The sequence below is a fragment of the Carcharhinus amblyrhynchos genome, chromosome 14, assembly GCF_965287045.1.
Source record: "Carcharhinus amblyrhynchos chromosome 14, sCarAmb.v2.hapA, whole genome shotgun sequence".
NCBI classification, from domain to species: domain Eukaryota; kingdom Metazoa; phylum Chordata; class Chondrichthyes; order Carcharhiniformes; family Carcharhinidae; genus Carcharhinus; species Carcharhinus amblyrhynchos.
The window spans coordinates 54,427,026-54,452,799 of NC_137337.1; the positions used below are offsets into that span (position 1 = coordinate 54,427,026).

The following is a 25,774-nucleotide window of genomic DNA, read 5'->3' on the forward strand; positions in this document are numbered from 1 at the left end:
GCTTGTTCAAGGAACAGCTACTGCGTGTCCTTGATAAGAATGTACCTGTCAGGCAGGCAGGAAGTGGTCGAGCGAGGGAACCATGGTTTACTAAAGAAGTTGAATCTCTTGTGAAGAGGAAGAAGGAGACTTATGTCAAGATGAGATGTGAAGGCTCAGTTAGGGTGCTTTAGAGTTACAAGTTAGCCAGGAAGGACCTAAAGACAGCTAAGAGGAGCCAGGAGGGGGCATGAGAAGTGTTAGGCAGAAGTAAGGCTCAGTGGACTATAATTACCAAGGTTGTCTCTACTCCCCTTCTTTAACAACAAGACAACATTTGCTATCCTCCAGGTAGGATCAAGGAAAATCCTAAAGCTTTCTATAGGTATATCAGGAATAAAAGAATGAGTAGGGTAAGACTAGGGCCAGTCAAGGACAGTAGTGGGAAGTTGTGCATGGAGTCTGAAGAGATAGGAGAGGCACTAAATGAATATTTTTCATCCGTATTCACATAGGAAAAAGACAATGTTGTCGAGGAGAATACTGAGATACAGGCTATTAGACTAGATAGCACTGAGGTTCATAAGGGGGAGGTGTTAACTATTTTCATACTTTCCAGAATTGCTAAGTCCCCTGGCCCAGATGGGATTTATCCTAGGATTCTCTGGGAGGCTAGGGAGGAGATTGCAGGGTCTTTGGCTTTGACTTAGGTCATCATTGTCTACAGGAATACTGCCAGAAGACCGGAGGATAGCAAATGTTGTTCCCTTGTTCAAGAAGGGGAGTAGAGACAATCCTGGTAATTATTGCCCACAACAGAAGTAAGGCTCACTGGACTAAGTTTTGGAAAGGACTATAAGAGACAGGATTTATAATCATCTAGAAAGGAATAATTTATTAGGGGTAGTCAACACAGTTTTGTGAAGGGTAGGTCATGCCTCACAAAAATTATTGAGTTTTTTGCAAAGGTGACTAAAGAGGTGGATGAGGGTAAAGCAGTTGATGTGGTGTACATGGATTTCAGTACAGCGTTTGACAAGGTTCCCCACTGTAAGCTATTGCAGAAGTTACGGAGGCATGGGATGGAGGGTGATTTAGCAGTTTGGATCAGAAATTGGCTAGCTACACGAAGACAGGGTGGTGGTTGATGAGAAATGTTCATCCTGGAGTTCAGTTACTAGCGGTATACCGCAAGGATCTGTTTTGGGGCCACTGCTGTTTGTCATTTCATAAATAACCTGGATGAGGGCATAGAGGGATGGGTTAGTAAATTTGCGGATGACACTAAAGTCAGTGGAGTTGTGGACAGTGCGGAAGGATATTGCAGGTTACAGAGGGACATAGATAAGCTGCAGAGCTGGGACGAGAGGTGGCAAATTGCAGAAAAGTGTGAAATGATTCACTTTGGAAGGAGTGACAGAGTACTGGGCTAATGGTAAGTTACTTGGTAGTGTGGATGAGTAGAGACCTTGATGTCCATGCGCATAGATCCCTGAAAGTTGGCACCCAGGCTGATAGGGTTGTTAAGAAGGCATAGGGTGTGTTAGCATTTATTGGTAGAGGGATTGAGTTTTGAAGCCAAGAGGTCATGTTGCAGCTGTACAAAACCCTGGTGCGGCCGCACTTGGAGTATTGCGTACAGTTCTGGTCGCCGCATTGTAGGAAGGATGTGGAAGTATTGGAAAGGGTGCAGAGGAGATTTACCAGGATGTTGCCTGGTATGGTAGGAAGGTCTTATGAGGAAAGGCTGAGGGACTTGAGACTGTTTTCGTTAGAGAGAAGAAGGTTAAGAGGCGACTTAATAGAGGCATATAAGATGATCAGAGAATTAGATAGGGTGGACAGAGAGAGCCTTTTTCCTCAGATGGAGATGGCTAACATGAGGGGACATAGCTTTAAATTGAGGGGTGATAGATATAGGACAGATGTCAGAGGTAGGTTCTTTATTCGGAGAGTAGTAAGAGCATGGAATGCCCTGCCTGCAACAGTAGTGGACTCGCCAACATTAAGAGCATTTGAATGATCATTGGATAAACATATGGATGATATGGAATAGTTTAGGTTAGATGGGCTTTAGATTGGTTTTACAGGTCAGCGCAACACTGCGGGCCAAAGGGCCTGTACTCCACTGTAATATTCTATGTTCATTTGAGGAACCTTCCAAGATATCATCCCTCCTTACTTCAGTAATTGACTCCTTGATGTGTGTGAAGGTGTGACACCACCTTCTCTTTTACACACCCCCTGAAGATTTTATATCCCAGAATAGAGTTGCTAGTCCTGTCCCTCCCTCAAGCATGTCTGTGATAGCAATATCATATTCCCATCATAATCAGCATATCATAATCAACACCCTCATATTGTAATATTCGTAAAAATCCTTGCATTAAAATGCCAGTAAGAAGTCTCACAACACCAGGTAAAGTCCAACAGGTTTATTTGGTAGCAAACACCAGTAGCTTTCGCAGCGCTGCTCCTTCGTCAGTTGAGTGGCCAAATTCGCCGCAAGGATGTTAGTCCTATTCCAATTTAGGTGTAACCCGTCCAACTTGTCCAGGTCCCACCTTCCCTAGAAATGGACTCGCTGATGCAGGAATCTAAAGGCGTCCCTTCTATACCATGGATTGATCTGCACTGTTCTCCTTTTCGTGTACTCACTGGCATGTGGCACTGGGAGTAATCCAGAGATTACAACCTTTGAGGTCCTGATTTTCAGTCTGCTACCTAACTCCGTAAATTCCTGCTGCAGCACTTCATCCCTCAAATTACTAGGGGGCATAGGTGTAAGGTGCAAGGACATGTACAAGGCAATTTTTTTTGACACAGAGGGTGGTGGGTGCCCAGAATCCGCTGCCAAGGGAAGTAATAGAAACAGATACAATAGTGACTTTTACAAGGCATCTTGACAAATACGTGAATAGGATGGGAATGGAGGGATATGGTCCCCAGAAGGGTAGGGGGCTATAGTTCAGTCGGGCACCATGGTCGGTGCAGGCTTGGAGGGCCAAAGGGCCTGTCCTTGTGCTGTAATTTTCTTCATTCTCTCTACCTCTGTCATTTGTACCAACGTGAACCACAACCTCTGTCTGTTCGCCCACCTCCTTTAGAATGCCCTGCAACCAGTGACATCCCTGGCATGGGGGAAGCAACACATCATTATACTCTTACCCCTTGTGTAACTGAGCCACTCAGAGCCATGAGCACGGCTCTGAGGAATCGCTGCTCTCACAGTCCTCCAACATAGAAAGATGGTCATCGAGTGAGATGCACTCTGGGTGGAGCCTTCCCAAAATCCTTCCCAGCATCCCTTCTTTGACAGGTCACGGAATCCCTACAGTGCAGAAGGCCATTTGGCCCATTAAGCCTGCACTGACAACATTCCCACCCAGACCCTATTCCTTCTTTGACTGCATTTCCTTCAACTGCAGGGTGACCACATCTAAAAATGGGCTATCCATGTAACTCTCAGTCTCGCAGATGCACATTAGTACCTCAAGCCAACACTCAAATTCCAAAACCCGGAGCACAAGTTGGTCAAACCTGTGGCAGTTCTCGCACACATGGTCATCCAGGTTGCAGGGACTGTCGACAAATTTCCATATGTTGCGGGTGATGTAACACACAGGACTGATCTCCTCTGCCATAATTTTAGTTTGAAGACTCTTATGTCAAATTCATGCCCAGCAAAAATTTATTTGAGGTTCCTTTTTCAAAAGGACTGGAACCCTTAACCTTAATGCAGCTCTAAAGTGGAGAGAACAACTTACTAACTACCACTGAATCTGTAGGGAGTGTTCTGCTGTTAACTGCTGTAGCTGTAACTTAACTCTTACTATCTACATTCCTCAGTTGTTATACACAGATATATATTGATTTATACAGTAGATCACTTCTCCATTAAGCCTTGACCCTCGCATCTTAAACCTATGTCCCGTAGTAACTGACTCTTCCACTCTGGGAAAAAGCTTGATTATCCACTCTGTCCATGCCTCTCGTAATCTTGCAGACTTCCAACAGGCGTCCCCTCAACCTCTGTTGCTCCAGTAAGAATAAACCAAGTTTCTCCAACCTCTCCTCGTAGCTAACACCCTCCATACCTAGGCAACATCTTTGTAAGTCTTTTCTGTACCCTCTCCAAAGCCTCCACATCCTTCTGGTATTGCGGCCACCAGAATTGAACATTACATTCTAAGTGCGGCCTCACTAAGATTCTGTAAAGCATCATAATGACTTGCCAGTTTTTAACCTCAATGCCCCAGCCGATGAAGGCAATCATGCCGAATGCCTTGACTACCTTCTCCACCCACATTGCCACTTTCAGTGATTTGTGTACTAGTACACCCAGATCCCTTTGCCTCTTAAGGGTTCTGCCATTTACTGTATATTTCCTATCTGTATTAGACCTTCTAAAATGCATTACCTCACATTTGTCCTTAACTGCTAACTCCAGTTGGCAGTCAATTCAGTCAACCTCACATACTATGGAAGTTCACCACTATCTAAAACACAATTGAATGCATCAGCCATTAAAAATACTCATCACTGAATTTAAATTCTCCGTGACTAATGGCAATCCCCATCATCATTGTGAGCCTCAGAATTCTCTATTTCATGCATTATTTTAAAAACTTTATTCTTCGCTGTAGCAACGCATTGCATAATGATATTTGGAATCTCAACGATAATACTGATTAACCATTCACACTGCGTTTCTCAGATTTAAGTTTTTGCATCACCATCCCAGACCTGCTTCTGGTCTCGACTTGCAAATTGGTTAAAAGTACCACCATCTTCAGAGTGCCTATTGATGACTCCATCTTTGTACTGGAATCGGCATCTAATGTTCTGTCGGTCTCGAAACATGTCACCACTTTACTCCTTTGCTTTTTCAGAGTTGCCTGTATTCAACAGGGAAGTAGCCGAAAATGACTCTTCCTAGAAAAGTTCTGAGGACAGCAACCATTTGATCTAAAAGAGTCTTTTACTTTGGAATTGCACCCTCACTAAAATCAAAAGTCTATCAACATAAGAAACATGTGCACAATCAAGTAACATAAATGCTAATACAGACTACAGGATGTCAAGTTTAAGTCACTTCAGTCTCTTATACTATTTCTCAAAGTCCATGATATTTCCTAATAGGTTGATCATCTGCTTTCTTAAACCTATCAAAAGCTGGCCAAATTTTATGTGCTTCCACTAAGTCAACCAATTTGTAGAACACATCCAAAATTTACAACAGCTGGTGATCGGGCATGGCTTCCTTACCTCTGACTCTGCAGCCCTCGACTGAAGACCACAGGAGTATGCTGGCCTTCACAGTTCTTGCCTGGCCTGAGTCATAAGGTCAGATGAGAAAGCATTGGTTGGATTTCGAGGCAGAAAATGAGGAGCAGATTGGCAATCTAAAACTGACTGCCGCTTTGCAGGAATTCAAGCCCATTCTGTTTCACATCTACAGTGATTCAAGCAGTTTTAAAATTGTACAGAAATATATGCTACACTAGCACAATTGATTTGAATTAAATATGGGCAAATATATATGCTTTGCTGTATTCTACTGCTAATATGATTTGCATCTTCTATTTTTTCAGATCTAATTATGATATGACTGGAGTTTCAGGAACAAAATTATAAAAAGTTTAGTTAGAGCATTAGCAGTTTTTTTTTGATTTCGTACATTTGCTTGGAATCGAGATCATAAAATATTTCCTCACCTTCCATACAGGTTCTGTGATGCTGTTTTTAACAGGAGTGACATTGAAGTTTAACATCCGTTTCAAAGCAGCTACAAAATAAAGGAAAATTCCTCATTGAATTTTAAACATCAATCAAGTTCAAAGAAATTGAATTAACTTTGCACATTTCAACAGTATTTTTAATTGGCCTAATGTCATATTTTTACAGAATTACTGCATTTAACACCGCTAATATTACATAACCAGCAGGAATAAAATCACAAAAACTCTAGGATGCTTGACTTACATGAAGATTAAAGTATGGTAATATATTGCAAGGAGATTAGAATATAAAATAGGGAAATTTTACTGCAGTTCTAAGGTCTTGGTGAGAATATGATGTGCCCTCAGGACACCAATCAAGTTTACAATTTAGTGAAGGTGCACTGGAATCATTATTGGGATGAAGGGCAGAAGTTGAATTGATTAGACCTATACCCATTGGAGTTTAAGAATTAGAGGGGATCTTATGGATACATAAACAAACCCCAGGAGATTTGATAAGGTGGATATAGGGAAGACATTCCTCTTGTGAGATAATCTCGAACCAGGGAGACATTTTAAAAATAAGGCGTCTCCCTTTTAAGCTGAGTATTAGAAGAAATGTTTTCTTTGAGGATCAGTCTGTGGACATCTTTCCCCCATCAATAGTCACTGAATTTATTCAAGGTGGAGTTGGATAGATTTTTAATTAAGGAGTCAAGGGTTACTGGGGAGGCAGACCAGCCATGATCATACCAAATGAAGGAGCAGGCTCAAAGGGCTAACTGACCTACTCATGCCCCTATAGATGATTTATTCACAAAGCAAATGACTACAGATATAGAAACATAGAAAGTAGAAGCAGGAGTAAGCCATTCAGCCCTTCGAGCCTGCTCCAACATTCATCTTGCTCATGGCTGATCATCGAATTCAATATCCCGAACCATCCACATCCCAACAGCTATATCTAATTTCTTCTTGATATCAGACACCGTTTTGGCCTCAACTACGTTCAGTGGTGGTGAATTCCAAACAGTCACCACTGTCTGGGTGAAGAAATTTCTCCTCATCTCAGTTCTAAAAGGTTTATCCCTTTGCCTCAAACTATGCGCCCTAGTTCTGGACTCCCTCACCATTGGGAGCATTTTTTCTGAATCTACTCTGTTTAACATTATTAGAATTTTATAAGTTTCTGTGTGATCCCTGTTGTGGAGAATTCCTCTGTTCTATGAGGTCCCTCTCACTCTTCTAAACTCCAATGAATAATCCTAACCAACTTAGTCTCTCCTCATATGACAGACCTGCCATCCCAGGAATCAGCCTGGTAAACCTTCGCTGTACTCCCTCTGTAGCAAGGAGATCCTTCCTCAGATAAGGACACCAAAACTGCACACAATACTCCAGGTATGGCTTTGCCAATGCCCTATACAACTGCAGAAAACATCCCTTTCCCTATACTCAAATCCTCTCGCTATGAAGGCCAACATACCATTTGTCGTCTTTACTGCCTGCTGTATCTGTGTGCTTACTTTCAGCGACTGATGCACAAGGGCTCCAAGGTCTTGCTGAGTATCCATCTCTCAGCAAGATGAGAGATCTTGTAATCACCCAGTTAAGTAATATTCTGTCCTATTATTGCTACCAAAGTGGATAAGCTCACATTTTTCCACATTATATAGCATCTGCCACGCAGATGCCCACACACACAGCCTGTCCAAATCACGCTGAAGCATTTCTGCATCCTTCGCACAACTCACCCTCCCACCCAACTTTGTATCATCTGCAAATTTGGAGATAATACATTTGATCCCTCTACCAAATCATTAGTATATAACGTGAACAGTTGGAATCTTAGCACAGATCCCTGCGGAACCCCACTAGTCACTGACTGGCAATCAGCAAAAGACCCAATTATGCCACCTCTTTGTTTCCTATCTGCTAACCAGCTTTCTATTCATCTCAAGACATTACCTACAATCCCATGTGCTATAACTTTACATTGTAATCTGTTACGTGAGAATTTGTTGAAAGCCTTGTCAAAGTCTAAATAAACCACATCCATTGGTTTTCCTAGTCAACTCTACTATTTACATCCTCAAAAAATTTCAATAGATTCAACAGGCATGATTTCTCATTCTTCTAAATTCCAATCAGTACAATTCCAGTCTACTCAATCTCCCCAAAGCCAACCATCTCAACTCCAGAAGGTGGCAGGATAGTTTGCAAGAGCGGTTGATAAAACGGTTGATAATGGGAACCTGGGCTTCATAAATAGGGGCATAGAGTACTGCATCTTAGGAAAGATGTGAAGACATTAGAGAGAGTGCAGAAAGGATTCACAAGAATGATCCCAGAAACGAGGAACTTTAATGACAAACACAGATTGGAGAAGCTGGGACTGTTCTCATTGGAGAAGAGAAGGTTGAGAGGAAATTTGACACAAGTATAGGCAGCACAGTGGTTAGCACTGCTGCTTCACAGCTCCAGGGACCTGGGTTCGATTCCCGGCTGCGGTCACTGTCTGTGTGGAGTTTGCACATTCTCCTCGTGTCTGTGTGGGTTTCCTATCCCAGTCCAAAGATGCGTGGATTAGGTTGATTGGCTATGCTAAAGTTGCTCCTTGGTGTCCCGAGATGCATAGGTTGGAGGGATTAGCAGGTAAGTGTGTAGGGATATGGAGGTTTGGCCTGGGTGAGATTGTGGTCAGTGCAGACTCAATGGACCAGATGGCCTCTTTCTGCACTGTCGGGTTTCTATGATTCCATTTAAAATCATGAAGCAAAGTGGACATTGATGAAATGATCCAATTTGTGGAAGGTTCAAGAACTAGAGGACACAAATTCAAGCAATTGGCAAAAGACGAATGGCGATATGAGAAAACCTTATTTGCACAGCAAGTGGATAAAATCTGGAATGCACTGCCTACAAGCGTGGTAAGGCAGGTTCAGTCAGGACATTTGATTCTGTGCCATAGAGTGCTTTGACGCCAGGTCATTTAGTGTCTTTAAGACAGAAATAGATAGGTTCTTAATCAATAATGAGATCAAGGGTTATGGGGAGAAGGCAGAAGAATGGGGAAAAGGATCATATCAGCCATGACTGAACGACAGAGCAGACTTGATGGACCGAACGACCTAATTCTGCTCCATATCTTATGGTCTTATGTGAAGAGAGCTTTGAAAGCAGTGATAATGAGCTGAAACACCAATGCACTCAGACCGGAAAAAGGCCATTCGTCTGCTCCATGTGTGGGAAGGGATTCACTCAGTTTTCTAACCTACTAACACACCAGTAAGTTCACAAGTGACTGCAGAGGTTGGATTCTTCTGGTGCTAATCATATTGAAGACTAAATGTGAGAAAAGTGTGTCCCAGACAGTCTCATCCATATTTCCAAGTTCCTAGACATGGAACCGAAAGCTTCTTTACAACTGGGTTTACAGTTTGGAGGAACAGCGAATGCCTTCCTTGAAGTAGTACTGCTCTTCTCTCAGACGGGATTTCTGTTTTTCTCTTTTACCATGTTCACCTTCATTGCCTACCATCTTGCCTTTGGTGTTTGACAGAATGTTGCTTTTATTTGAGTGAATGCAGGAAACGTGCTGTCAAATCAGAGATTAGTGTAAAACTGGGATCTGTTCTTGACAGAGTGGAACACAGCAGGTTTAAACTTCCAGTCAAAAACTCATTGTGGTAACTGAAGAACAAGGGTTTAATGTTCAGAGATATTTTGGATTCTACCAATGTAAGGTAACAACAAGTTGCATCTGGTGATCACCAAACTACCATCGATCTTCATAAAGACCAAACTGGTTCACTAGTGTCCCTTAGGGGAGGAATCTGCCATCCTTACCTGATCTGGTCTCCATGCGATTCCAGAATGACAGCAATGTGGCTGACCCTCAACTACCCTATGAAATGGCCTCACGGGTCATTCAGTTCAAGGGCAATTCGTGAAGGATAACAAATGGTGGCAATGCTGGCGATGACCACATCCCGTGATAGAATAGAGAAAAAGAGCCTTTAACGTGACGAAACATCCCAAGGTCATTCACAGATGGTCAGAAGATTGGTCAAAGAGGTAGACTTTCAGAAGTATCTTAAAGTAGGAAAAAGAGAATTCCAGACTTGAAAGCATGGAGTAATGTAATGGGTTGGGGCTCACTGGTCAACATCTTGAAAATGAGAATCAAAGAGGTGAGCAGGGAGTTAGACCTTCCTCCCCAAGACAGGCCTGGGATACCCAGGTCCCCACCGCTCTTATCTTGGAAGGGAAAGGCAGGGATTGTTCAGGCAGTAGGGCACATAGATGACCATTTTGGTAAGGGCAGAGGGAGTGGGAGGAGATTCAAAGACCCACAGATTTTTTTTCAGACCTTTACGTCTTTTCTGTCCATTTGGTAAAATCTGAAACTTCCTCAGCTGGTGCATCCTCCTCGTTGCATCTTAGTGAAATATATCCTTATTCAGAGTTATGAATTATCTCATTAAATATCTGCCACTGAACATAGAACATAGAACATTACAGCGCAGAACAGGCCCTTCGGCCCACGATGTTGCGCCGACCAGTTACATAAACAATGACCCACTAGCCTATACCAATCCCTTTTCGTCCATAAACCTATCCAAAGATCTCTTAAACGCCCCCAAACTAGGCGCATTTACAACTGCAGCAGGCAGGGCATTCCAATCCCTCACCACCCTCTGGGTAAAGAACCTTCCCCTGACATCCGTCCTGTAGCTACCCCCCCTTAATTTAAAGCCATGCCCCCTCGTGCTAGCTTTCTCCATCCGAGGAAAAAGGCTATCACTATCCACCCTATCTAAACCTCTAATCATCTTATATGTTTCAATAAGATCCCCTCTTAGCCGCCTTCTTTCCAACGAAAACAACCCTAAATCCTTCAGTCTCTCCTCATAGGACCTCCCCACCATACCAGGCAACATCCTAGTAAACCGCCTCTGCACCCTCTCCAAAGCCTCCACATCCTTCTTGTAATGTGGGGACCAGAACTGCACGCAGTACTCCAAGTGCGGCCGCACCAGAGTAGTGTACAGTAGAACAACAGTGCAGTACAGGCCCTTTGGCCCTCGATGTTGCGTCGACCTGCAAAATCAATCTCAAGCCCATCTAACCTACACTACTCCAATATCATTCATATGTTTATCCAATGACCATTTAAATGCCCTTAATGTTGGCAAATCCACTACTGTTGCAGGCAGGGCATTCCACGCCCGTACTATTCTCTGAGTAAAGAGCTTACCTCCGACATCTGTCCTATATCTATCACCCCTTAATTTAAAGCTGTGTCCCCTCATGCCAGCCATCTCCATCCAAGGAAAAAGGCTCTCACGGTCCACTCTATCTAATCCTCTGATCATCTTATATGCCTCTACTAAGTCACCTCTGAACCTTCTTCTCTCTAACGAAAACAGCCTCAAATCCCTCAGCCTTTCCTCATAAAACCTTCCACAATACCAGGCAACATCCTGGTAAGTCTCTTCTGCACCCTTTCCAATGCTTCCACATCCTTCCTATAATGCGGCCACCAGAACTGTACGCAATACTCCAAGTATGGCCATACCAGAGTTTTGTACAGCTGCAACATGACCTCATGGCTCCTGAACTCAATCCCACTACCAATAAAAACTAACGCATCGTACAATTTCTTAACAACCCTATCAACCTAGGTGCCAACTTTCAGGACACCGAGATCTCTCTGCTCAACCACACTACCAAGTAACTTACCATTAGCCCAGTACTCTGTATTCCTGTTACTCCTTCCAAAGTGAATCATTTCACACTTTCCCGCATTAAACTCCACTTTCCACCTCCCTGCCCAGCTCTGCAGTTTATCTATGTCCCTCTGTAACCTGCAACATCCTTCCACACTGTCCACAGTTCCATCGACTTTAGGGTCATCTACAAATTTACTACCGCATCCTTCTACGCCCTCATCCAGGTCATTTATAAAAATGACGAACAGCAGTGGCCTCAAAACAGATCCTTGCAGTACATCACTAGTAACGGAACTCCAAGGTGAACATTTCCCATCAACCACCACCCTGTCTTCTTGCAGCTAGCCAATTTCTGATCCAAACTGCTAAATCACCCTCAATCCCATGCCTCCATATCTTCTGCAATAGCTTACCGTGGGGAACCTTATCAAACACTTCACTGAAATCCACGTACACCACATCAATTGCTTTACCCTCATCCACTTCTTTGGTCACCTTCTCAAAAGAACTCAATAAGGTTTGTGAGGCACGACCTACCCTTCACAAAACCGTGTTGACTATCCCTAATCAAATTATTCCTTTCTAGATGATTATAAATCTTGTCTGTTATAATCCTTTCCAAAACTTTGCCCACAGCAGAAGTAAGACTTACTGGTCTATAATTACCAGAGTTGTCTCGACTCCCCTTCTTCAACAAGGGGACATTTGCTATCCTCCAGTCTTCTGGCAGTATTCCTGTAGACAATGACGACCTAAAGATCAAAGCCAAAGGCTCTGCAATCTCCTCCCTAGCCTCCCAGAGAATCCTAGGATAAATCCCATCCGGCCCAGGGGACTTATCTATTTTCATACCTTCCAGAATTGCTAACACCTCCTCCTTATGAATCTCAATCCCGTCTAGCCTAGTAGACTGTGTGTCAGTATTCTCCTCAACAACATTGTTTTTTTTCCTGTGTGAATACCGAGAAGAAATATTCTCCACCATTTTACCTTCCCACCTATTTTAACCAATTTTTTGGAATTCACTTCCTCAAAGCAGTAAAGACTGAGTCATTGCTATTAAAGACTGAGTTAGTTACAATGATTTTTGATCCACTCAGTATTCACGGGTTATGGAGATTGGGAAAAAAGCGGGGTTGAATCAGATCAGCCATGATCTTATTGAATGGTGAAGAGGGCTCAATGAGCTGAATGGCCTACTCCTGCTCCTAATTTGTATGTATGTATGACTATGTTTTAGGCAGCTCCTAATATTCTGGGATTCATTTGTCTATTCATACTATTCCAATCCTGTACTTTGCTGTGGCATCCCAATCTACTAAAAAGTATTTTTATCCTCATTCTTCTTGGCTACAAGTCTTCCATTATACTGATAACAGTGCCTCTGGATGATCTCAGAGTGCAATAATCATCAAGCCTTCTATTCTCTATGACTTCATGGGACATACCATTTGTTTCACCAAGACTGCTGGAAATGACTGCTTTCCCAGGAAGTCTAAGGCAGCACATATCTGATCCACCATGGAGTCTTTCTCTCAGAACTGAACACCAATTCGAGTCTTTCCATGTGTGACAACTCCAGCACAATTCAGCAACATAAATACTAACACTGAACAAGGGAAACTGAACTTCTTCAATCTCATATACAATCTGCCATATTCCATGTTATATTCATATTCATGAATATGAATATAACATGTTATATTCGGGGCAGGCTCGAAGGGCTAGATGGCCTACTCCTGCTCCTATTTCTTATGTTCTTATTTCTTATTCTTTCAATTGGGGTATAGATTACAAGTGCAGAGAAGTCATGGAGTTGTGAAGAACTTTGGTGAGGCCACAGCTGGAATACAGTAGGCAGTTCTGGTCACCACATTATAGGAAGAATATGAACGCTCTGGAGGGGATGCAGAGGAGACTTACCAAGATGCTGCCTGGGATGAAAGATTTAAGTTATAAAAAGGTTGGATAGGCTTGGGTTGTTTTCGTTGGAGCAGAAAAGACTGAAGGCTGACCTAACTGAGATGTTCATGATTGAGGGATATGGACAGGGTGGTTAGGGAGCAGCTGTTCCCCTTAGTTGAAGGGTCAGTTTAGAGGGGACACAGTTAATAGTGAGGAGTGGAAAGTTTCGGGGGGGGGGTGGGATTTGAGGAAAACTTTCTGTTTTACACAGAAGAATGCACTGCCTTGGGAGGGTGGTGGAGGCGGGATGCCTCACATCCTTTTAAAAAATGCCTGGATGAGTACTTGGCACGCCATAACATTCAAAGCTATGGGCCAAGTGCTGGCAAATGGGATCAGATGCGTCAGTCAGGGCATTTCATGCATCGGTGCAGACGTGATGAGCCAAAGGGCCTCTGCTGCACTATAGTATTCTGTGATTCTTATGTGAAATCTATCAAAGTCTGACCATGCGTCCTTGACATACATAAATTATCTTTCTTGTAAATTTCATTTGTACACATCCAAACCTTTGAAACCAGTATGCAATTATCAAAATATTTTGTTTCTGATTTTACTTGTTAGGAAGTGACATCATCAAGCCTGGTTTCCTTTATGAAGGGCAAACGTAACCCATGTTCACATATCCACTTAATTCTTCCAATGGTTGCATAGTTCAGATTCTGAAAACTTGGAATGCTCTGCAAAAAGGTATGTCTGAGGCACAGCCCATACCTATGATATAAACTTAGATGGTCTCAAATTGAAAAGAGAGCTCATGAAGAAAGTTTTGTTTCAACTTTTAAATCTCTTCCATTGAATCCCTGCTGTGTAGAAGAAAACCATCTAACAGTATTATTCAGAAATCTGAGTACCTATTTTTCATAAATGCTGCAAGTAATAAACAAAATGGCCTGTTTATTGCATTTATTCACATATTGCAATTATTCACGTTGCCTCAGCACCAAAGAAATGAAAGAATCTCAAATCATCCCAAAGTGCTTCAAGTATCTTTTGAACTGTACAATATCAGTGAATGGAGCTCATCTGCACTGCAATGTACCACAAACGGATGGAAGATCAGAATCTGCTTTTGGTCGTGTTGGCCTAGCAAAGAGAATCGGCCTGGACACAGAGCTCCCACTTCAAAGTGCAAGTTATCTTTCACCCAACTCCACCCCCCCCTCCCCCCCCCCGCCCCACTCCACCCCCCCTCCCCGAACAGGAAAGCAAAGCCTTAAATTGACAATTATATTGAAAAGACACCTTCTGAGAAAACAACATAGCCCTCAAAGATCAGCGTGATCACTCCAGACCCAAAGTACAATTTGAATTCCCAACTGTCTAAACAAGCGATAAAAATGCTATGGGAGCCAAATTGACGGTTAAGCACAAATACATATTAAAAACTGACTCAATACATTCAATAACTAATGGTGTTGCTTGTCAAGGATATAAGAAAATATTTCTGATAGCTCACTAAACTGACAAGTTCTCTTGTATTTTCTGACTGGGGTAACAGAAAGATAAACAATGTCAGCCAAAGGTTTAAGCTATAAACTACAAAACAGATTTTCTAAAAGTAACACACAAGCAGAAGTCAGAATAAATACAGCAGCTTCCATTATTTTTAAACAGCTGTTCAAATGACCCTCTGCTCAGGCACAGAATGAGCAAAAGACTCAACACTTGCATTATAGCTCTTACACTTAAGAACTGATAGCAACTCAAGACTTCCATGATCTTGTCTGCAAAAGGCTGGGTCAATTTAAACTTTCACAGCTGAGATCAACAGGTTTTTGTTCAGGGAGAGTACTAGGGATATAGAATAAAAGCGAGTAAATGATGTACAGGCATAAATCCGCCATTGTCTAAGTAGATGGCAGAACAGGTTAGGGGAGGCAGTGGCACCTAGTCTGTCTGGTAATGCATAGTCCCAGGCGAATGCTCCAAGATTTGAATTCAACTTCAATTAATATATCAAGAATTTAAAACAAAACTAGTCTCAGTAGTGGTGACCGTGAAACCATTTTTCACTGTTGTAATTTGGTTCACCAATGTTATTTAGGAAAATAAATTTGACATTCCTTACCTTGTGACTCCAAACTCAGTGATATTGGTGACTTTTAGATATTCTCTCAAATAGCCACTCAGTTGTATGAAACCACCACAGCGGTTAGCATTGATGCTGCACAGCGCCAGGGACCCAGATTCGACTCTCAGCTTGGATCACTGTCTTTATAGAGTTTGCATGTTCTCCCCATGTCTGCATGGGTTTCATCTGTGCGCTCCAGTTTCCTTCCACTATCCAAAAGATGTAATTGTTAGGTGTATTGGCCATGCTAAATTCTCCCACAACGTACCCGCAAAGGCACCAGAGAGTGGCAACTAGGGGATTTTCACAGTAACTTCATTACAGTGTTTATGTAAGCCTAAAGTTTAAAGTTTATTTATTAGTCACAAGTAAGGCTTATAATACTGCAATGAAGTTACTGTGAAAATCCCCTAGTTGCCACACTCCGGCACCTGTTCTGGTCAGTACACCTAACCAGCACATCTTTCAAACTGAGGGGGGAAACTGGAGCATCCACAGAAAACCCAAACAGACGCTGGGAGAATGTGCAAATCTGCACATACAGTGACCCAAGGCTGAAATCGAAGTTGGTTCCCTGGGGCTGTAAGGCAGCAGTGCTAAACAATGTGCCATACTTGTGACAAAGTAGCAAAGTCAGCTCTATTGACCTTGGTACAGTCCTCTAGTTGGGGGCTTGTGCAAAAACAGAGCACGCTGCCCCAAGCAACAGCCTGACAAGATTAAATTCACTGAATCATAGCTTACAAGCAATGTTGTAGGTGCCACCCTGGGTATGTCTTGTCTCACTGGCAGGAAAGTCTCACTGCCAGCACAGTCTGGACAGAGTTGCCCTGCAAATTCTTAATGTTGACTTCAAACCATGTGAAGTCTCGTGGCATCAGATCAAATATCCGCCATGTCCTTCTGTTTACGACCTATGATGCCCACCCTTCAGCTAATGAATTAATACTGTTACATCACACACAAAAACAGAAAATGCAAGAAACTCTCAACAGGTCTAACAACATCTGTAGAGAGAGAGAGAGAATGGAGCCAACATTAAGTCAGATGACTCCTCATCGAAGCTCATTACTCCTCCACGTTGAACATGAATTGGATAAAACAAGGCAAAGTCACAGGGTGGGGACTTGTGTCCACTGCCAAAAGTGGCTCAACAGCACCACTAATCACCAACTTGTTTGAGTCCTAAAAGACATAGCTGCAAGACTAGGTCTGCACCAGGGAACCAAGAAGGAAAAACCTACTTAACATCATCTGCACCAATCTGTCACAGATGTATGTACCCTTGACAGCACTGGGACAACTGAGCAGTATACAGCCCTACCTTCATGTTCAGGCTACCTTCTTGTGTTTTGTGGCACCATCACGGCACTAAATGGGTTAGATTTTAAACTGGAATAGTTCTTTAACTGCTGCATTCTCCATGGTAATGCCTCGGCCAGAGTCCACTTGCCAATCAGTACAAATTTCGTTTCCCTTTTCCCAGCATTATTAGGAATTGTCCTGATGAATCCAAGACAAGGTTTCAACATCTCTTTCAGCAATACTCTAGTACGGTACCATTAAATGACTTTGAAGAGTGGAAAAACTGGAATTAGGTTCTTTATCATTAATTAAAACCAGAACAGAATTGAACACATCTTAAATCCAATGAGGAAATGAAAAATAATAAAATTGCGACCCAAATAAAATGGAGTATCACGTTTTCTTAGATGAATATCGACATAACCTTAGTAATGTTCTCAAAGCACCTAAAAAGAATTTTACTCAACTGCAAAATGACCCATTTGTACAAAGGTAGTGTTAAACATACATCTCCTGGAAAAGATCACTGAACATAGAACATTACAGCGCAGAACAGGCCCTTCGGCCCACGATGTTGCGCCGACCAGTTTTTTTAAAAAAAAACACTGACCCACTAATCTAAACCAATCCCTTTTCATCCATAAACCTATCCACAGATCTCTTAAACGCCCCCAAACTAGGTGCATTTACAACCGCAGCAGGCAGGGCATTCCAATCCCTCACCACCCTCTGGGTAAAGAACCTACCCCTGACATCCGTCCTATAACTACCCCCCCCTTAATTTAAAGCCATGCCCCCTCGTGCTAGCTTTCTCCATCCGAGGAAAAAGGCTATCACTATCCACCCTATCTAAACCTCTAATCATCTTATATGTTTCAATAAGATCCCCTCTTAGCCTCCTTCTTTCCAGCGAAAACAACCCCAAATCCCTCAGTCTCTCCTCATAGGACCTCCCCTCCATACCAGGCAACATCCTGGTAAACCTCCTCTGCACCCTCTCCAAAGCCTCCACGTCCTTCCTGTAATGTGGGGACCAGAACTGCACACAGTACTCCAAGTGCGGCCGCACCAGAGTTGTGTACAGTTGCAACATGACGCTGCGACTCCTAAATTCAATCCCCCTACCAATAAATGCCAAGACACCGTATGCCTTCTTAACAACCTTATCTACTTGATTCCCAACTTTCAGGGATCTATGTACACATACACCTAGATCCCTCTGCTCCTCCACACTATTCAAAGTCCTCCCGTTAGCCCTATATTCAACACATCTGTTACTCCTACCGAAATGAATTACCTCACACTTCTCTGCATTAAACACCATCCGCCACCTCGCGGCCCAGCTCTGCAACCTGTCTAAGTCACCCTGCAAACAATGACACCCTTCCTCACAATCTACCACACCTCCGACTTTGGTGTCTTTAGCAAACTTACTAATCCACCCAACTATACCCTCATCCAGATCATTAATAAAAATTACAAACAGCAGTGGCCCCAAAACAGATCCCTGAGGCACACCACTCGTAACCGAACTCCATGACGAATATTCACCATCAACCACCACCCTCTGTCTCCTATCTGTTAGCCAATTCCTGATCCAAGTACCTAGATTACCCCCAATCCCATACATCTGCATTTTCTGCAGAAGCCTACCAATGGTGAACCTTATCAAACGCCTTACTAAAATCCATATATACGTCAACTGCCTTACCCCTATCCACCTCTTTGGTCACATTCTCAAAGAACTCAATAAGGTTAGTAAGGCACGACCTACCTGCTACAAAACCATGCTGACTGTCTCTAATCAATTCATTACTCTCCAAATAACTATAAATCCTATCCCGAATAATTCTTTCTAAAACCTTGCCCACAACAGAAGACTCACCGGTCTATAATTCCCAGGGAAGTCTCTGTTCCCCTTCTTAAACAATGGGACAACATTCGCTGTCCTCCAATCTTCCGGTACTATACCAGAGACCAACGATGACCTGAAGATCAGAGCCAGAGGCTCTGCAATCACCTCTCTAGCCTCCCAGAGAATCCTAGGGTTAATCCCGTCCGGACCAGGGGACTGATCTATTTTCAAGCCCTCTAGAATATCCAGCACATCCCCGGTATCAACTGCAATACTTTTATTTTACACCCCTGCACCCCAGTGTCCTCCTCAGCTACATTCACGTCCCCCTGCGTGAACACCGAAGAGAAACATTGGTTCAATGCCTCTCCAATCTCTGCCGGTTCCACACACAACTTCCCTCTACTGTCTGTAACTGGCCCTAATCTTGCCCTAACCAACCTTCTGTTCTTGACATACCTATAGAACGCCTTAGGATTCTCCTTAATCCTATCAGCCAAAGTCATCTCATGTCCTCTTTTAGCCCTTCTTAACTCCCTCTTCAACTCCCTCCTAGCCAATCTAAAGCTTTCTAATGCACTACCTGAGCCCTCAAGCCTCATCCGAACATAAGCCTCCTTTTTCTTCCTAACCAACGAAACAACTTTTTTAGTACACCACGGTTCCCTAACCCTACCAAATCCTCCTTGCCTGACAGGGACATACCTATCACAGACCCGCAGTAGCTGCTCCTTGAAAAAATTCCACATTTCGGACGTTCCCAGTCCCTGTAATCTCCTAGTCCAACCAATGCTTCCTAATTCTCTCCTAATAGCCTCATAATTACCCTTCCCCCAGCTAAAACTACTGACCCGAGGTTCATGCCTATCCCTTTCCATCACTAAGGTGAACGTAACCGAATTGTGGTCACAATCACTGAAATGCACACCAACTTCCAAGTCTAGCACCTGGTCTGGCTCATTACCCAGCACCAAATCCAATATAGCCTCACCTCTAGTTGGCCTATCTACATACTGAGTCAAAAAACCTTCCTGCACACTTTGAACAAAAACTGACCCCTCTAACGAGCTAGAGCTATAGCAATTCCAATCAATATTAGTAAAGTTAAAGTCCCCCATGACAATTACCCTATTACTTTCACTCCTAACCAGGATCGTCTTCGCAATCCTTTCCTCAGCCTCTCTAGAACTTTTTGGAGGTCTATAAAAGACTCCCAGCAGGGTGACCTCTCCTCTCCTATTTTTAATCTCCGCCCATACTACCTCAACAGACAAGTCCTCATCAAACTTCCTCTCTGACACTGTGATACAGTCCTTGACCAATAATGCTACCCCACCCCCCCCTTCTACCTCCTTCTCTACTCCGACTAAAGCATTTGTACCCCGGGACCTGCAACATCCATTCCTGCCCCTGCTCTATCCATGTCTCTGAAATGGCCACAACATCAAAGTCCCAGGTACTGATCCACGCTGCAAGTTCATCCACTTTATTGCGAATACTCCTCGCATTAAAGTATACGCATTTCAAACCCTGCTCCGCCCCACCCCCACGATGCCGTGCATTGCAGTCCCCATCTATGCCCCCCTCACTTTCACCCCCTCTACTCAGGATCCCACCCCTGAAGGTTGGATCATGGAAAATAACTTAAAATCTAAAGATGATCCTGAATTGTAACACAACATGCATGCAATTGTCAGCTTGGATCTGGAATGTCTCACTTGCTGAAACTCTGAATTGGATTTTGATTGGATTGAATTGGATATAAACAATTGTTATTAAAGACAAGTCAGATGTTTGGCTGTTTTTTTTAAATAAAGTTTGTAGTTACAATGCCCCTCCAGTAAAAGACTTTTTTTGGTTGTAACAAATGATCTTGTGGGCATGCATATGTACAAATAAGTATGAAAGTGAAATTCAACATTAGTCAGAAAAATGTGATATTGCCAAACATATTTAACCACTTGTGAACAAATAATTCACAATTACTGGACACCATAGAGACGAAACTGAAACTTTTTTAAAACTCAGATTTTATGCAACACAGTAGTTTTTCCTATTTAGACAGCAGTGCCGGTCCAAGAAAGTATACCTATGCATAAAAATTAACCCCTTTAGAAATGACAGAATAATACACAAATTAAAAACCTTTTGGCTAAGACCAACAGTAGTATCAACATGGTTATCTTGGTTGAAGTCATTAGGTTACATTTCAGCTTCATGTGAAGCAATTTTTAAAAAGTGTCATCTCGGCTTTCTGGCAAAAATGCAAATGAGATCAAGCCTTGGAGGAGGAGCTATGCTTATTCCTATCAGTATGGACCATTAGATCAAACCCAAGACAGGAGAATGAGAGCCCTGTCTTCTCAGCGTGGATCGGGAATGTCTCAACTTGTTGAGACTCTGAATCGAACTTCATTTGATTGAATTGGAATAATTTTTTTTAAAAAACACCTAGTGCCAACATCAGCAACTCCCACCTCAACCTTAAAACCCATATCATCAAGTTACAAACGCCTGAGAACTGCACAGCAGTCACAGGCTGATGCAACACAATTCAGTCACTTTTCTATACCACAGCTTTGTCAACGTAGACAAAATTTCCATTTCCTACTCCAAACTGTTGTCAAATAGACACTCACCAATCTGCTTCTCTCGCACAGACGCCGCCATCTTCCCTTTGGCCAGATGACGCCGATCGCGATGACGTGGCGATTCCGGCTCAGTGTCTACGCAATTCCCCAAGAACGCTGAGAGCGGAAGCTACAGGATGACTGGTCACAGTGCAGAGTGAATGTGCACTCTGCTGCAGGGTGACTGCACACAGTGCAGTGATTGTGCACTCTGCTGTAGGGTGACTGCACACACTGCAGAGTGATTGTGCACTCTGCTGCAGGGTGACTGGTCACAGTGCAGAGTGAATGTGCACTCTGCTGCAGGGTGACTGGTCACAGTGCAGAGTGAATGTGCACTCTGCTGCAGGGTGACTGGTCACAGTGCAGAGTGATTGTGCACTCTGCTGCAGGGTGACTGGTCACAGTGCAGAGTGAATGTGCACTCTGCTGCAGGGTGACTGCACACACTGCAGAGTGATTGTGCACTCTGCTGCAGGGTGACTGGTCACAGTGCAGAGTGAATGTGCACTCTGCTGCAGGGTGACTGGTCACAGTGCAGAGTGATTGTGCACTCTGCTGCAGGGTGACTGGTCACAGTGCAGAGTGAATGTGCACTCTGCTGCAGGGTGACTGGTCACAGTGCAGAGTGAATGTGCACTCTGCTGCAGGGTGACTGGTCACAGTGCAGAGTGAATGTGCACTCTGCTGCAGGGTGACTCGTCACAGTGCAGAGTGATTGTGCACTCTGCTGCAGGGTGACTGGTCACAGTGCAGAGTGATTGTGCACTCTGCTGCAGGGTGACTGCACACAGTGCAGAGTGATTGTGCACTCTGCTGCAGGGTGACTGCACACAGTGCAGAGTGATTGTGCACTCTGCTGCAGGGTGACTGCACACAGTGCAGAGTGATTGTGCACTCTGCTGCAGGGTGACTGCACACAGTGCAGAGTGATTGTGCACTCTGCTGCAGGGTGACTGCACACAGTGCAGAGTGATTGTGCACTCTGCTGCAGGGTGACTGCACACAGTGCAGAGTGATTGTGCACTCTGCTGCAGGGTGACTGCACACAGTGCAGAGTGATTGTGCACTCTGCTGCAGGGTGACTGCACACAGTGCAGAGTGATTGTGCACTCTGCTGCAGGGTGACTGCACACAGTGCAGAGTGATTGTGCACTCTGCTGCAGGGTGACTGCACACAGTGCAGGGTGACTGCACACAGTGCAGAGTGAATGTGCACTGCTGCAGGGTGACCGATCACTGTGCAGAGTGAATGTGCACTCTGCTGCAGGGTGACTCGTCACAGTGCAGAGTGAATGTGCACTCTGCTGCAGGGTGACTGCACACAGTGCAGAGTGAATGTGCACTCTGCTGCAGGGTGACTGCACACAGTGCAGAGTGATTGTGCACACTGCTACAGGGTGACTGCACACAGTGCAGTGATTGTGCACACTGCTACAGGGTGACTGCACACAGTGCAGTGATTGTGCACTCTGCTGCAGGGTGACTGCACACAGTGCACTGATTGTGCACTCTGCTACAGGGTGACTGCACACAGTGCAGTGATTGTGCACTCTGCTGCAGGGTGACTGCACACAGTGCACTGATTGTGCACTCTGCTGTAGGGTGACTGCACACAGTGCAGAGTGATTGTGCACTCTGCAGGGTGACTGGTCACAGTGCAGAGTGACTGCACACAGTGCAGAGTGAATGTGCACTCTGCTGCAGGGTGACTGCACACAGTGCAGAGTGATTGTGCACTCTGCTGCAGGGTGACTGGTCACAGTGCATAGTGACTGCACACAGTGCAGAGTGAATGTGCACTGCTGCAGGGTGACTGGTCACAGTGCAGAGTGAATGTGCACTCTGCGGCAGGGTGACTGGTCACAGTGCAGAGTGAATGTGCACTCTGCTGCAGGGTGACCGGTCACAGTGCAGAGTGAATGTGCACTCTGCTGCAGGGTGACCGGTCACAGTGCAGAGTGATTGTGCACACTGCTGCAGAGTGATTGTGCACACTGCTGCAGGGTGACTGCACACAGTGCAGAGTGATTGTGCACTCTGCAGGGTGACTGGTCACAGTGCAGAGTGACTGCACACAGTGCAGAGTGAATGTGCACTCTGCTGCAGGGTGACTGCACACAGTGCAGAGTGATTGTGCACTCTGCTGCAGGGTGACTGGTCACAGTGCATAGTGACTGCACACAGTGCAGAGTGAATGTGCACTGCTGCAGGGTGACTGGTCACAGTGCAGAGTGAATGTGCACACTGCTGCAGGGTGACTGGTCACAGTGCAGAGTGAATGTGCACTCTGCTGCAGGGTGACTGCACACAGTGCAGTGATTGTGCACTCTGCTGCAGGGTGACTGGTCACAGTGCATAGTGACTGCACACAGTGCAGAGTGAATGTGCACTGCTGCAGGGTGACTGCACACAGTGCAGAGTGATTGTGCACTCTGCTGCAGGGTGACTGGTCACAGTGCATAGTGACTGCACACAGTGCAGAGTGAATGTGCACTGCTGCAGGGTGACTGCACACAGTGCAGAGTGAATGTGCACTCTGCTGCAGGGTGACTGCACACAGTGCAGTGATTGTGCACTCTGCTGCAGGGTGACTGGTCACAGTGCATAGTGACTGCACACAGTGCAGAGTGAATGTGCACTGCTGCAGGGTGACTGCACACAGTGCAGAGTGAATGTGCACTCTGCTGCAGGGTGACTGCACACAGTGCAGAGTGATTGTGCACTCTGCTGCAGGGTGACTGGTCACAGTGCATAGTGACTGCACACAGTGCAGAGTGAATGTGCACTGCTGCAGGGTGACTGGTCACAGTGCAGAGTGAATGTGCACACTGCTGCAGGGTGACTGGTCACAGTGCAGAGTGAATGTGCACTCTGCTGCAGGGTGACTGCACACAGTGCAGAGTGAATGTGCACTCTGCTGTAGGGTGACTGCACACAGTGCAGAGTGATTGTGCACTCTGCAGGGTGACTGGTCACAGTGCATAGTGACTGCACACAGTGCAGAGTGAATGTGCACTGCTGCAGGGTGACTGGTCACAGTGCAGAGTGAATGTGCACTCTGCTGCAGGGTGACCGGTCACAGTGCAGAGTAAATGTGCACTCTGCTGCAGGGTGACTGCACACAGTGCAGAGTGAATGTGCACTCTGCTGTAGGGTGACTGCACACAGTGCAGAGTGATTGTGCATTCTGCAGGGTGACTGGTCACAGTGCATAGTGACTGCACACAGTGCAGAGTGAATGTGCACTGCTGCAGGGTGACTGGTCACAGTGCAGAGTGAATGTGCACTCTGCTGCAGGGTGACCGGTCACAGTGCAGAGTAAATGTGCACTCTGCTGCAGGGTGACCGGTCACAGTGCAGAGTGATTGTGCACACTGCTGCAGGGTGACTGCACACAGTACAGAGTGATTGTGCACTCTGCTGCAGGGTGACTGGTCACAGTGCATAGTGACTGCACACAGTGCAGAGTGAATGTGCACTGCTGCAGGGTGACTGGTCACAGTGCAGAGTGAATGTGCACTCTGCTGCAGGGTGACCGGTCACAGTGCAGAGTGAATGTGCACTCTGCTGCAGGGTGACCGGTCAGTGTGCAGAGTGAATGTGCACTCTGCTGCAGGGTGACTGGTCACAGTGCAGAGTGATTGTGCACTGTGCTGCAGGGTGACTGCACACAGTGCAGAGTGACTGCACACAGTGCAGAGTGAATGTGCACACTGCTGCAGGGTGACCGGTCAGTGTGCAGAGTGAATGTGCACTCTGCTGCAGGGTGACTGGTCACAGTGCAGAGTGATTGTGCACTGTGCTGCAGGGTGACTGCACACAGTGCAGAGTGACTGCACACAGTGCAGAGTGATTGTGCACTCTGCTGCAGGGTGACTGGTCACAGTGCAGAGTGAATGTGCACTCTGCTGCAGGGTGACTGGTCACAGTGCAGAGTGAATGTGCATTCTGCTACAGGGTGACTGGTCACAGTGCAGAGTGAATGTGCACTCTGCTGCAGGGTGACTGGTCACAGTGCAGAGTGATTGTGCACTCTGCTGCAGGGTGACTGGTCACAGTGCAGAGTGACTGCACACAGTGCAGAATGAATGTGCACTCTACTGCAGGGTGACTGCACACAGTGCAGAATGAATGTGCACTCTACTGCAGGGTGACTGGTCACAGTGCAGAGTGAATGTGCACTCTGCTGCAGGGTGACCGGTCACAGTGCAGAGTGAATGTGCACTCTGCTGCAGGGTGACCGGTCACAGTGCAGAGTGAATGTGCACTCTGCTGCAGGGTGACTGGTCACAGTGCAGAGTGAATGTGCATTCTGCTGCAGGGTGACCAGTCACAGTGCAGAGTGAATGTGCACTCTGCTGCAGGGTGACTGGTCACAGTGCAGAGTGAATGTGCATTCTGCTGCAGGGTGACCGGTCACAGTGCAGAGTGATTGTGCACACTGCTGCAGGGTGACTGGTCACAGTGCAGAGTGAATGTGCATTCTGCTGCAGGGTGACTGGTCA

At 45.1% G+C, this 25,774-nt stretch overlaps 1 protein-coding gene across 2 annotated transcripts in view; it reads right to left on the reverse strand.

Moving 5' to 3' along the window:
- Positions 1 to 21,322, reverse strand: part of scfd1 (sec1 family domain containing 1) — a 262,452-nt gene extending 241,130 nt beyond the window's left edge. Inside the window, exons 1-2 of one of the 2 annotated variants that reach the window (XM_080202894.1) lie at positions 21,276 to 21,322; positions 5,697 to 5,767 (exon numbers count right to left, since the gene is read on the reverse strand). In XM_080202894.1, the coding sequence (XP_080059020.1) occupies positions 5,697 to 5,767; positions 21,276 to 21,306 (102 nt within the window). In that variant the 5' untranslated portion in view covers positions 21,307 to 21,322. Of the gene's footprint in view, positions 1 to 5,247; positions 5,314 to 5,696; positions 5,768 to 21,275 lie in introns of those variants that run through there. The other variant, XM_080202895.1, reaches the window with a different exon arrangement.
- Between the last annotated feature and the right edge of the window lie 4,452 nt (positions 21,323 to 25,774).